At 47.9% G+C, this 14,810-nt stretch overlaps 1 protein-coding gene across 1 annotated transcript in view; it reads left to right on the top strand.

The window, feature by feature from the left end:
- Positions 1-11,813: 11,813 nt before the first annotated feature.
- The window catches only part of LOC6595364, a gene marked incomplete at its 5' end in the record, with an annotated part of 151,781 nt that continues 148,784 nt past the window's right edge, over positions 11,814-14,810 (top strand). Inside the window, one exon of the mRNA XM_026988197.1 lies at positions 11,814-11,830. Within this exon, the coding sequence (XP_026843998.1) occupies positions 11,814-11,830 (17 nt within the window). The remainder of the gene's footprint in view (positions 11,831-14,810) is intronic.

Genomic DNA, 14,810 nt, shown 5'->3' on the forward strand with positions numbered 1-14,810 from the left:
GGCGCTACTCGGATGCTGCCGCCTGGCTCTGGTTGCCTCGTTCCACCGTTTCCATTGAGAAAGCTGCAAAGAGAAGAGAGACACCAGTGAGAAAGGGGATTACGTTGACAAATACAAATCGAGGGCCGCCCACGAGGGCCCCCCGAAGGCCCCAAAGAACTAATAGACTGATAACTGGCTGTAAGTCGCGCCGCTTAGACCCCCCCCGCCCCCCCGCCGGATGGATGATGGAAGCTTACGCATTGTGGAGGCATTTCCACATCCATTTCCCTTGCCACATCCATTTGGCGATGACGCGCGATGGCCATTTGGATGCCATTTGAAATGCTAATAGACGGCGGCCCACAGATCGGACAAAGGAGAGGGGAAGTGGAACGAGACTCGAACGAGACTCGAACGAGAGTCGATTCTACCTGAGTGCGTGCGAAAGGTTCAAAGGCTAAAAGGGTCTCAGTTCTGGAGTTCTGGAGTTCTGGTTTTGTGAGATACACAGATACTCACACACAGGGAAATCGAACAAACAATTTCTGAAGAGGGAATGGCCTTTTGTTGACCAAAAACTTTGGGGCCTAATGCCATGCGATGCGATGCCAAGCCATCTGGCGGCAGAGCAATTCGTGGCCAACAATTTAGTTAACAAGACCATGACTAACACTTTTTCTGTGTATCTGTGTGTGTGTGTGTATCTGTGTGTGTGTGTGTTTCTACTGCAATTTTCGTTTTAGATTTTTCTCGCGCGATAAGCAAAAAAAAAAGAACAAAAAATAACAAAAAAGGGGAAAAGAAGGTCGTAAAATTATGAATTATTTTGGAAATTTCATTCGTGATGAGAGATAGAGATCTGCCTCTACCCCTCCCTCTCTCTCCCTCCCTTTGGGATGATCCTGAATGCTTGAAGCAATTAAAATTGAATTAATGAAGCGGGACATTCACTCATTCAATGATTGACAGAAATGCCAGCGACAGAGAGAGAGAGAGAGAGAGAGAGAGAGAGAGAGAGCAGAGCAGTCGCCTTTTGTGAGATGCCGCCTGCTGCCCCATTGGAGGCGCCTCTAATAACTTTATAATGATCGCCGGCCGAGGCAGAAGTCCCTTCCTCCCGTCCGGGATCGTAATTTAATAAACTGCACTGGAAGCGCTCCTCCGAAACGCTGGATCTGTACGCAAATTGCCCCCGAGAGGCGGGATGGATGGATCGTGTGAGCTCTGAGCCGCTGTTGCGGAAACGTCAGTTTGATTTGCAGTTGTCATAAGTTTAGATGAACTGCTAATACCCAAACACATTAGAAAGCAAAGCCCATGGTGTGGTGTGCCCCAAGAGGCGCCGCAGAGCTCTCTCTGGACGGATGGACGGTTGGACAGGTGGCAGAGTCCCGTCCGAGTCGGATTCTGAGTCTGATTCTGATTCTGATTTGAGTGCCAGCTGGCGGTCGCCTTGCGTGTGGCTGCACCTGAGATGTGAGATGGAAATGCCACTTGGAATGGGTTGCCCCTGCCCCTCCCCCTCTCTCTCCCCCCTCGCCCCTCGCGGTTGTGCACTCTGGCGGCATCTAATATCGAATGACAAAGTTGTAATTATATTTGTAGTTCCAGTTCGTTTGGCAGGCGCTCTACGCCGAATGCGATTCCCATATCCCAGGAACATTAAAAATTATGCTTTTCCCGAGAGAATATTTCGTTGGTTCGTTGTTTCGTTTGCGCTTTTACGAGCGCACAAAAGATCGTTAAACCAAAGCCACAAAAAAAAACACTGAAAAAACAGTGAAAAAAACAGAGCGGCATCAATAAAATCTAGTTAATAGCAAATAAAGGCCACAACAAATGCCCCAAAACCCCATTGGATGGGGTCTCCAATGGAGAGGCAGTCCCAGCGAGAGACAGAGAGAGAGAGGGCAGGAGGGGGAGGAGGGAATGGGAGAATGGTATGAAAACGTAGCAGAATCATAACAATAACAGCGTAAACTTAACAGCGCAACTAATTAGTATCTCTCGAGAGAATGTGAGAGACAGAGAGAGAGAGAGAGAGAGGGAGAGATGTAAGAGGCACTCGTGAGAGAAGCTTCAATGTCCGAAAGGACAGCGTGACACGATTGAAGGGGAGGATTTGCTCTGGAACGAGGGATTGCTCTTAGAAACCCAACATCGAGAGATCCTCACAGGGGATCCTGTGGATCAGAGGATCAGAATGATCAATGGGGGATCAATGAGGGATCAATGACAGCTTCCTGAGATTAATCGGATCAGTATATCAGCACCCAAGAGGCTCTGAAGAGCAGAGCAAAAGAACAATTGCTTCTAGAGGAGATCGACCTAAGAAGGACAACAGTTCTTCTTTCTTCGATGTAGAAGACCTTAAAGAGGAATGTATTGGGATTAGTTCTAGTTGTTGAACGAGCAGAAGAGTGGACTCTTCTGTGATGAGATCATTCATGGAACTGTGATCCCAAAGGAGCGACTGCGCATCACTCTCCATCTCGTGTCACGCTGTCATCTCTTCAGACATTCATCATTTCTCCCGCTGGCAGGCAAATACTCATACTTTATACCCATTTCGGGTTTATGCACCAATTTTGAGGCAAAAAGAAGAGGCACAGTGCGGCATGGAGCGACAGGAGGCAAAAGTAGAGCAAGAGTTTTCGCAGAGCCTGAGACAGAGCCTGAGACAGAGAGCCAGAGACAGAGCCAGTGAACATTCAGTGGCCAATAGCCGGAAGAAGTGTTTTGCCCAGCCTCATCGAAGGAGAGCGAGAGACAGGGAGAGGCAGGGAGAGACAGGGAGAGACAGGGAGAGACAAGGAGAGAGAGGGAGAGACAGGGAGAGACAAGGAGACTCTCATTAACATGCACATTACACATGTAGACGAGAGATATTCTACGAGTTGTTGAACAATTAAAAACGCGACGAAATCAACTCGTTTTCCACTGTTGTTGTTTTTGTTGTTGTTGTTGTTGTTGGCCGTGGCTCCCGCCTCGTGATTTAATTGCGAATTATGCAAAATTGTTGTCTAAAACCAGAGGCTAAGAGGCTAAGTAGGTGGTAAGTAGACGCTTTAGACGCTTTAGAGCGTGTTTAATTAAATGTTGAGTAATTTATGAAAACTGCAAGACAGCAACAACGGAGAGACGACTACTGCCAGATACAGATACAAATACAGTCGGTAATAAGTTACTTCTAATGACTTTCTAATTGTCCGACACATAAACAGCGAAACTTTAATTGTTTGCATATTAATCGGCAACCAATTTAGATGCAAATAAAGCCACCAGACGAGTGGCGGGGGGGGGGGGGGGGGGGGGGGGGGGGGGGGGAGGGGGGCACGGCATGCTTGGACGGGCGATCGGGAAAGCGTGAAGCCAGCACGAGAGATTTTTCCGCTAGGAAAAGTGCGAAAATGCAAGTGAAAAGCCGGACAGAGGTGTAAAAATAACGAAAAAGGTTTCCATTTCGAAATCGGTTTCCATTTCAATTGCATTTTGGAATTTTCAAAGCGGTTTTCACTTTCAAGGGCTGCCAGGGACACTCCCTAAATGGGGAGGGGGGCGGGGAGATGCCATATTCTGGCATAATGAGAGCTAATTAGCGCCGTCTGACAAGTGTCAGAGACAGAGAGAGACGGGGAGACAGGGTAGACAGGGGAGACAGGGGAGACATCCACAGCGACAGCGACAGAGACGAGATGTTGTGTACTTCATATCTTATCGCTTTGCCACGACAGCACATCCACATCCTTCAGAGAGGAGGAAGGAGGTCCCCAGGGGAGGAGAAATATGAAATACGCTCACGTTAGAGATTGCCGGGAATAACCAGAAATGGGACCTGGAAGATGGGTTTTCGGAAAACGAAGTGTGGAATACCCTTATTAAGGGGGATTCTTGTGATAAACGAGCGATATTCTTTGTGGGACTTTCCTTAATGAAAGATCTATGGCTTATTTTTTGTATCTTGAAGATTCCCTCATTTATGGCCGATTTGAGACTCTGTTCCTGCCTTTACCTATCGCTGGACATGCGGCAGTGCCCCTCGGTTGTCTTTATAATAATTCTAGCCAGATATCTCTCTATTTTCCAAGTGTTTTTGGCCTGGAAACGCCTAAAAAGCTGCTTAAAAGAAGGAATACCCCCCGTCCTAGGGTATCGCTTTGATTGCAACTTCATTTGCAGCTAAAGACTCTGCCTCTTGAAGACTTCTGACACCTGTGCTCATCCCCCACTTCTCGTGCTGTGCGGCGGTGCTGTGGGCTGTGGATCTGCCGCAATTACGGGATATTAATAGATACCAGATTCCAAATGCCAGATGCCAGACCGGAAGCCTCTGCGGCTCAAAGTCCGACCCGTGTCTTGGGTTCTGGGTAGCCGAAAGCATTTAGCAATAATTGTCATGGCCGAGTGTATTTTTGGCCATTGTTTGGCGCGTTTTATGGCCGCCATTAAGAGCCAAGCCACAACGCCTAATGCTAATCCGCGAGGGAGCGCGATCTGCTGAGTATCCGTGAGGTTCATTAACCCAGCGAGACCATCCCCCTTCTGGGTGTCGTAAAACACAGATATTTCTCAATCCGAATCCGATTTCGAGCCCCGAAATGTAGAACGTTCCGTTGGCGCTTATCGAATCGAACGAGCGGTGGGCTCTGGGCCATTAAGCCTACTCCCGAGCCTACTCCCCAGCCATCTGCTTAGCCTAGTTTGGAGGCTGTAGATCCCTGCCTCTGATTGATGACATTCCCAGTTTAATCGCCGTTTGATGTTCGATGATGATGTTGCTGCCGATCGGAGCGGAGCCGTGGCAAGAGCGTGGCACATGTGGGGGCCATAAAACAAATCGGAATCCGAGATTGGCATCCACAAGATGCTCGAATTAAGTTTGTTTATTGTTTCAGCGGAAATATTTATGCCTATTTGGCACGAAATGGACGGTGGGACGGGGGGACGGGGGGACCTGCAACCTGTTCCATTCCCTCACCGATGAAGACACTTGTGTGCACATCCCCCCCCCCGAATGGATGAACATATTCCCGGGCTAATCACGGCGTGGCACACACTCGACTCGGTGTCCGCCGAGTGCCACATTGCATGAGGCTCAACAAAGAAATTAGCGAGCCGCGGATCGGGGGATCGGGGGATCGGGTGGAGGTGCCACAGCGGCAGCAACAGGTGCGTGTGCTCTCCTCTCGAGGCCACGTCTAATGTAATTTTCTTGGCCATGTCCATGGCCTGCCTCTCGACTGTGTGTGTGGTCTGGGCCCCGCTCCCCCCTCCCCGCTCCCCCCCTCCCGTGTGTTTGTTTGTGGCGAAAATAGATTAAAGCGTAATCTTTGTTTGTATAGCGCTAAGCATTGCAGCAATTAGTGCTCCACCGTGTGTGTGTGTGTGGTGGCAAGGTGGAGCACGAGGGGGAGGGGAGAGGGGGCAGATCGCGGATCGCGAGACTGGAGCAATTTAAAGCGCATTAAACTGCGTTTTGCAAGTCCGTTTTGCCTCAGTCTTTCGTCTTTCCCATTTCCCATTTCCCAGCAGCCTATCACCCGCACCTTTCGACCACCTGCAACACCTGCCGCCGCTGCCGCCGCCGCCGCATGAAAAGATAAAACGACTGCCGCACACACACAAAGACACACACACACGGATACACATTCTGCCGTTAGTTCAGGCCTGATAAAGCAAATAGACAGGGAGGGAGGGAGAGAGGGAGAGCAAAAGAGAACCAGAAAATGGGAAATGAAAATTATATTCTGTTCGCCTCTGCCTCTGCCTCTGCCTCTGCCTGCATCGGATGCTCCTCTCTCTCTCGAGAAAAAAACACAGCCTTTGGTGGAAGGCCGCCTTCAACTTTAAACCCGCGAGAGATCTTTTGTTTTGCCTGCCCATTAGAGAGGGCTCGGAATACACTGGGAGAAAATAAAAATTACAGACTGTATTTGTGCCTCAGGAATGGGCGTAGGAATTCAAAAATTGATGTTATTTTTGATGGAAAACTGTTCTTAGAAAATATTTTAATACTTGGAAAGAATTTTCTTTATATTTCATTTAATGGAATTCTGTAGAATTTTTAGTAGATCTTACTAAAAATATTGACTATTTGGCCGCTTAAATACTGATTTCAGAATCTTTTCAAAAGGTACAATTTTTTGTTAAAATTTTATCACTTTTTGTGCCGGTTTTAGTGGAACGTTTTTTCGGTGCACATATTTAATGAATATTTAAATTAATTTCTGAATAAAATCTGGGAAATATATCCATTTAATAATTTAAGCTTATGGAAGGAAAAAATTCAAATAATAAGAATAAATGTTTCTTCAATTTAAAGTAATTTTGAATAATCCCTAAATGTTCGAAAAACTCTTCTAAGAAATTAAATGTCTTCAAAAAGTAATACTTTCATAGATTTCCTAGAAAATTCCTAATTTAAAGGCCCTTCCAAGACCCTTAATTATAGAAATAATCTACCAAAAAGTAATCTTTAAAGACAAGTGCATTCCGAATGCTATATCACACACAATTAAATTATATTTACCAAAAACTAGCCCCAAAAACTTCTTAAAATACTGCTCTTTGTTCGAATATTTTTTGGAAAATTCTTCAACATTATAGTTGTTTTTTCGGCAGTGTATTCTCCAGAAGGAAGTGTAAATTAAGGGTCATAAAAACGCAGTCATTCCAGAACCTAGCGCTCGACTTTTTTGGCTTTTAGCAGCACGAGAATTGAATAAACCCACTCCGCACTCCGCACTCTCCGGAACCCCCGAACCCCTTGGAGAACACCCAGATTTGGGCCAGGCCCAGGGTTTTGTAATAATTTAATGGCCAAGCGTTGCACTTAATTGGAATGGCATTAGAAATCCCGAGCACGCCCGGCACTTCCTCTCCACGTCGAATGTCAATTATAAAATAGTTTCGTGTGTCTTTAGTTTTTATTTGAGAATTTTCTCGGTTTCCATTGCGGCGGTTAGGGAGTTTTTCCAGGAATCACAGTTGGGCGGCACTTTTCCTATTCGCTGCACGTTTCGCTCTCCATCGAAAGAGGGCAAAAGGGAGACAGAGAGAGAGAGAGAGATTACAGATCGAAGGAACAATCCATCGCATGAATCGGCTCGGTTGGGTTCGGCTTGGATCGGTGTAAAACAGGTAGAATCGAACACCAAACTCTATTTGTTTTTCCACACATTTTTCCAAGCGTTTGGGGGGGAGAGGGAAAACTCGAACAGCGGCACAAAAAAACGGAATACAAAGTGGTAGAAGGAGGAGAAGGCGGAGAAGAATCCGAATTGGTAGCAGGCACAAGTGGAGGAGTGGAGTGTTTTTCTTTGCTTCTCTTTTCTCACTCACTCTTTGCTCTTTCTTCCAACTCTAGTCCCTCACTCTCACTGCTCCCTGGACGGTCCCTGTCCCTGTCCCCGTCCTGGACTTTCCATACCCTTTCTTCTCCTGAATCCCCCCCAGATCTTCTTCTAATTGGCTTTTCCTTTGGGCCTGGAGGAGGAGGATCTCTCGCGAAACTGTTTTTCGCCTCACTTTTCCCGCTAACTGTTTCTTTGGCTGCTGTTGTGGGACTTTTCATCTCTTCTCGGTTTTCTCTTACATTTTGCGATGGCCTCTGTTGCTGTTGCTGTTTCTGTTGCCTCCTCCTAGAGGGGGGTGGGGGGGTTGGAGGGGCGCTGCTGGTGCTGCCAATATTTTTCACCAAAGGCGCAAATACACCAACAATTGCAGAGCTGCCTCTGCCGCTGCCTCTGCCGCTGCCTCTGCCGCTGCCTCAGCCGCTGCCACCACAGAATGTTGGAGTCGCGTTGTTGTTGTTGTTGTTGTTGTTTGTGCCACACGGCCAAAGCGAGCCAAAAAGAACTCGTTTGACTTGTTGAACAATATTTCTTTCTTTTTCTTTTTCTCTTATTTTTTTTTCCTTCTTTTTTGTTGTATTTTTTATTCGCCTTTTACTCTTTTTCTTCTTCTTACTTTTTGTTGTTTTCTTTTAGTATTATTTTCGTGTGCGTTTTGGAAAACTGAATTAAAATTTCGATTTGTCTTCGATTTTCAGCGACTTTTCGCGTAGATTTCCATCATTCGAGGCCGATTTTACATTTTTGCGGCGAAAAACAGAAAACCGAAAAGAAGAGGAAGAACCGCGGCGACGGCGACGGCGAAGGCGACGAAAACAAACGGAGAAAAAACGCGGCGACAAATGGAGCAAAGGGTGCGATCCAATATTAAAGGGGTCGGGCGGGGGGGCGCACCTTTTTCAGGGGGGGCAAAAAAACACACACTTTTTATTCTTCTTCTTGGCAATTTTTAAGATTTGTCTGCACTTCACTTGATTCTTGGATATCTTTTTGTTGGTGCCGATGGCACGGCGATTCCGATTCCAATTCCGATTCGATATTCGTTTCGATCCGTTTTTGTTCCGACGGCGGCGACACGAGACTCGTTGCTCTGGGGGTCCGCGCGCAGCAATTCTCCAATGTTTCAGCGACGAAAACACACGACAGACTGAAGAGAGCCAGCGCTGGCTTAAAGGAGACACGACACAGAGCAGGCTCTCACCCACCACTCGTCGAATCCACCTCACCTGTGGCTCACCTGTGCCCGAGAACGCCGCGTGGTGGCGAGCGTCTCTCTCGCTCGCTCTCCACCAGAGTGGTTTGGTCGGTTTCCTGGAGAAGAGAGCCGCAGCCACAGCCGCAGCATGGTCTTCTGGTCCATTCCCCTCCCTAGAAGCCGCAGCGGCGGCAGCCAATGCTGCAACGAGAACAAGACAAGAATTTTAAAAGGTGCACACACAATACACAAAAAAGAATCGACGACAGGTCCACAATTAGCCAGAGAGAGGCTTCAACGAATGTCTCTCTCTGCCTGTCTCTCTCTCTGTGGGAGAGAGAGAGCCTGCCTGGTTTTGGCTTTGGCTGTGGCTTTGGCCATAAAAGCATTCAAGCCGAGATCCAGCCATGCACCCAACGCCTCGACTCGGGTCCAGTTGTGGCATGTAAATTAGCTGCAACAAAAAGAGAGAGAGAGAGAGAGAGAGAGGGACAGAGAGAGAGCGAGAGCGGGAGACTGCTCTCCAAACATGCTGCTCTCTCAGGTGAGAGCATAAACCGGTTCTCCGGCGATGCTCACCTGTGTGCCAAGTTGTTGTTGCTGCTGCCACTCTGCCGCTGCCCCTGCCCCTGCCCCCCTGTGAGTGCATTGAAGTGGCCTGTGGAGTGCGCTTTGGCGTTGAGTGTTTGGTATGTTGCCCCCCCGCCACCCCGGCACCCCGGCACCCCACCACCCGAAAGCCAGCCTCCTGCCTCCTGCCTCCTGCCCCTGCTCCATGCTCCATGCTGCTGCTTCCCATTGTTTTCGGGTGCCCGAAATTAGGCCTACCCCTTGGGGACCCCCCTACCCCCCGCTCTGCAACAATGTTGCGTGGCCCCAAACAATGCAAAATGTTGCGTAAGTTGCACATTTGGCGCCGCACGGGTAAAAGTTGCACTAGCCACAAAAAGCAACAGCAGTGGAGGACCACCATAGAGATCCCATAGAGCAGATTCCGATTCCAATTCCCGAGAACTCTCAAGCATTCGCAAATTCTGCAATTTGTCTGGGAAACGTACACGAAAAGTGCGTGCCGTGTGCCCCTGCCACACATCTGCCCAGCTCCCCCAGGTCCCCCAGGTCCCCACCTCCCCAGCTCCCCATCTCTGCTCTCAGAGAGAGAGAGGGCTACCCTGTACTGATCTGTTGGGAAAGGTATGTATTTTGGGGTATGATGGAGGGTGCTGTCAAAGGAAGGCTTCTATTGCTCGTTTGTGCCTGTCCAGGATCGATATAGAGACTCAAAGACTATGAGATGTGCAGCAATGATCTTGTTCCCATCAAATAAGACGTATTTTCCTTCTTCTCCAATCAGAAAAGTTCTGAAGGGCGCCTCATTTTGGCAGATATAGTGCTTGGGTGATGGATATATCTGTTATCCTCGTATATTCCCAAAATCAGCTCAATGGGGACCACTTTACGGCGTAAAAAAGACACCTATGGACCCATGGATACTCTACGAAGTGGAGTCCCTAAGATCTCTCTCAATAAACCCCAGAAAACCCTCTTCAGGAGGTATCCCCCATTCGAATTAGATCTCCCCCAATACGAGATCTCATTCTCACTTGTTGTTCCAGCCTCGTTTAGTGGGAATGCACGTTGGTGGTGGCACTGGTGGCACTCAATGAGCCAGTGGAGTGGCAAGGGCGAGGGAGGTGGCTGGTGCTGGTGCTGGAGCTGGTGGCAGACACAATGGAGCGACCATTTGGTCATTCGCCGCTTGTCAAAACTGTAAATGACGTCGCTTAGCTGTCGGCTTGCATTTGCCACTTTTGAAATGAAATGTGAAATGAGCTAAGGCCAACGGCAAACCAGCAAACCGGCAAACCGGCAAACCGGCAACAACGATCTTGACAGGCACTTGAAAGAGCCCCAGAGAGCAGCACCCCGGCACAAATGTATCTCAATGTGTGTCCCTGTCCCTGTCCCTGTCCCTGCCCCACAGCTTTAAGCGATCATAGATCTTGGCTAGAGCCGCCACCCACACGCAGACCCAGAGCCAGAGACAGAGACAGAGACAGACTTGGACTTGGACTCGTTGCAGGCCCGCCCGCTGCTTGCAAATCAGTTAATGGCAATGGACACAATTGAGCATCGACTGGGGCTTCGACTGGGGCTCTGAATGGATGGAGCCTGATGGATTTATGTTTGCGTTGAGTGCAGAGATACAGAGATACAGAGATGCGGAGATGCCGAGATGCAGATGAAGAATAATTTGCAGCAGCTATTGAAATTTGGCACTCGCTTAGAGAGAGAGAGAGATGGAATGGTAGTGCCCTCGAATCAATCGATCAATTCCCATCTCCATCTCCAGCTGCTTCCTGCTTTGTCAACATTTTGGAGCCCCCTCCTCCGGTCTCCGTCTCCGGTCTCCGATCTCAGAAGAATGTTGAACGTTCGATCCGACGATCGGCATGTCGCGGGCCCACACACAAAAACGACAAAACGAAGCGAATCGGAATCCATCATGCGAGTAATATGCAAAGTTACATAGGCCCCAGAACATCATCTCTAGCCTCCAACAGAGGCAGAGAGGGGCAGAGAGGCAGGGCTGGGGCTGGGGCTTGGGCTGGGGCCTGGGCCTGGGCTGGGGCTGGGGTTGGGCCTTCAAATCAATAGCCAGCCACATTGTCGTTGTTGTTGCTGTTGCTGTTGTCGTCATCATCCTTGGAATCGTCATCATCAACAACTGCAAACAACATTCGCCTGTCAGCGGCAACATCATAAATTGTTGTTTAGCCACATGTTGCTGCGGCTCGTCTGCGGATCGCTCTCTGGCTCTTTGGCAAAGGCTCCTTCCTCCTTGCCTCCATGCAGCATCCTCCATCCGCATCCATGCCTCGGCATTCAATGCATCCAGGCTCTGCTCTCACTCTCTCTCTCTCTCTCTCTCTCTCTCTCTCTCTCTCGATTGCTCGGCAGGCGCGCCTTGGTCTCTCGTCTCGGCTCGGCTCTTGTTTTCCCAATACCCTTTCCCGGGGTGGGCCTTACTTTACTAAACGATTACAGGGTGCTACAGGGTTCGCATATCATATGGAATCCCTTATACAAATATATTTCGATTGTTTTTAGAGTCTTAATCAGAGCTTTCTTGTATCTATTTTTAGTAGTAAAATTTTAATACATTTATTTTTTATTTATTATATTTATATATATTATTTTTATATTTATTTATTTAACTGTATTTTTATCTAATATATTTTTCTATATTTTATGCAGACCTCTCCTATTAACATGGGTCGTCAAGAACTTTCTTCGATCGGTAAGTCCATTCAATGTATTATCTTCAATGCCTTAATTGATGTATCCCTTCCGACCAAATATTTCCTTGAATTATTCAATTTATATTATTTAAAAAAAAGAATCAAAATTGATATTCTTTATCCATCATTTTCCAGTATTTTCTTGCACATTGAGAGTACAATTTATGCAGAGAATTTTTGTTAAGCTTCCCCCTAAATTACAGAAGATCTTTCTTATAGAAAGATCTCCGCCTATGAAAAAATTCCGCCCTGAAAGCATAGGCTTTTAAGGCTCCAATTATCATTTTTCCCAAGTCGTATTTTTCTGATAACAAATCGTATAGGTATTCATAATTAATAAATATTCTATAATTAATAATTAAATAATTTCTATAAAATTTCTATATGCTCTGTATGTGCTTAAGAATGGCATTGATTTCTATTGGAATACTTGAAATCTCAGAAGCCTAAAAGGAAGATCTGCTGTATTCAAAATTTCTCATATATTTTGGGCATCTATAGAGACTGGATTTTCTAGTGGGAAAATACTATACCAAGTAGCTGAGATCATAGATATATTTCTCAGCAATTTTCCAAGAACTGGGGAATACATTTTTCTGGTGAAATTCTGGTTTTCCCTGGCGGCGCCTTGACTTGCTTCTGCCTGACAGGGTATCAGCTCTTCTCTATAATGTTTTCCTTTTACATTTCCCTCTGGATCTGCCTCTGCCTCTGGCTCTGCCTCTGGCTCTGGGTCTGCCTCTAACTCTGCCGCGTGCTGTTCTCCGGCTGCTTGTTGATTTCCTGCGTCCGATAATAAGTTTTATTTATTTGCGCATTTGCCTGCGACGCTGCTCCTGTCCCCAAGACTTGTGTCCCGGCCCACTCTTGGCTCTTTTTAGTCCAGGCTTCTGGTCTAATCCTTTGTTATGGCCATGCAAATAGATGCCACTCCTGGCAGCGACTGCTCTGGGCCTGTCAGCGGACTCATCAGCGAATCATAATGCCCCCGCTCTACAGGGGGGAGGGCATTGGGGAGCCATGGAAGATCAATAAATATGGCTATTTTATTTCGGTAGCCAACGCCGTCATCATCGTTGTTGTCGTTGTCGCTGTCGACCCCGAGCCGGAGCCGGAGTCCGAGTCCGAGCCGGGCGCTCGTTCATTAATCTCTAAATTATGCGAATTTTTAATGAGACGCACATTTTGTTCGCGTTTTCATGTGGGGAGAGCCCCAAAGAGCCACCAGGAGAGAGCGAGAGAGAGAGGGAGAGCGCCAGAGATTCCGCGACTTGTTTCGCCTTCTGTTTTAGTTTTAATTGAAATACGCTTTCGATATAAAGTCGGGTTTAGAATGGTGTCCCCCTGCACCCCCCTCCCCCCCAGTGTCCCCCCTCCTCCCTCCACTGATAAGGCGGCGTTCCACTTACACGACTCTCTTGTCCGATGTCCGATTTGGCGTCTTGGGTGGGTTCTCTCCTGCCGCTAATGAAGTCCGACTTCTTGGCGGTGGCGTATAAATAATTGCGAGCAGAAATGAATTCCAAATTTGGCTTAACCTTTGCCGCTCTCTGCCGCCGCTGCCCCTTTGATCTCTACAGAGAGAGAGAGATTTCTGGAGATTTCGGCGGTTAGCCCATAAAATCGCCATCAAATACTAATTGACTCTGAGGCGGGGATTAATTCTAGCGGTGAATTTATGTTACACAACAAGCGAATTGAATGCGCGCCCCGTTTAATGCGATATTTATTGAAATCCCAGCGATTTGTCAAATGATTTACGATGGAGCGATTCTGATCGATTCTTTGTCGCCGAAATTTATGTAAACACATGAGAAATATGCATAAATTCTCGCGAGAGAGAGAGAGATTCCCCGGAAACGAGAGACGAGCGACGAGAGACCCTCTCTAGCGGTTCATCGAACTGGAGATTCTTCAGCAATTTCTCATATTTCTCTCACACACACGTGAGAATCCCTCTCTCTCTCTCTCTCTCTGTCTGAATGCTTTGCAATGCAAATTTCAGTTTCAGAAGCAGGTGGTGGGGGGAGGGGGGCATTATCCTTATAAAGCAGGAGATATCTCCCATGTCGATGCTCATATGCATATGCCACTCACTCAGAGGCAGGAGGGGGAGGGGGGGGCTCTGGCTCTGGCTCTGCCTGTGACCCCTTCTGCATCAATAGTCAATAGGCATCAATCTCTGGGCAGCAACAAGCCATGTTGCATGTCCCCAGCCAAGCCGCAGCCTCCTCTGCACAGTGCTTGGGCTCTTGTGGGCTCTGTGCCTGGCTCTTTCGTTCCTTTGTTGGCTCTTCTTTTTTTCGTTGGGGCTGTTGTCGCCATTACGAGTCGTCTGTATTCTGTATTCTGTATCTGATGCTGGATATCTACTGCGGCTGCTGGTGCTCCTGCTGTGCCTTCCGCTTAAGTCTCAATGTCGCCTCCTCCAGACTCCAGACATGCCCCCCCACCCCTCCTGCTGGCTGCAACTGTGGCACGCATGTTCTAAACTGATTTCCCATATTTACTGACAACTAGACAAATTTCAGGCATAAGTCAGGGCCAGGACAGGCCCGGGACTGGGCCCGGGACCGGGACCTGGCATTTGCATAAGTTCGCGCATTATGTCCAAAACTCGCATTGGTTCCTGGTATCCCGAGAAGATCCTCGGTCCGCGGCCGCATAAATTATCGCCCGACATAAAACATTAAACAAAAGTTGCAGTTGCACTTCGGAGAAAGAGAGAGTTCCACTGATTGGCCATGATTATGACTCTCTCTCTCTCTCTAGATCTCTCTCTCTAGATCCCCAGCAATTTCCCATCGTTTAGCCACCGACGATGGAGCATTGAAGCGTTTTGTCTGCCATTAAATTTCCATTTCCATTTTGATTCGAGCTCTCCAAAGTCTTCATTAGAGGCCTCTGCCCCTGCCACTGCCCCTGCCCCTGCCTCGTGGCAAGTGGATCGCAGGGGCATTCTAATCAGCGGGTCGTCTG

Source organism: Drosophila persimilis, unplaced genomic scaffold, assembly GCF_003286085.1.
Source record: "Drosophila persimilis strain 14011-0111.01,24,50 unplaced genomic scaffold, DperRS2 tig00000191-arrow-pilon, whole genome shotgun sequence".
NCBI classification, from domain to species: domain Eukaryota; kingdom Metazoa; phylum Arthropoda; class Insecta; order Diptera; family Drosophilidae; genus Drosophila; species Drosophila persimilis.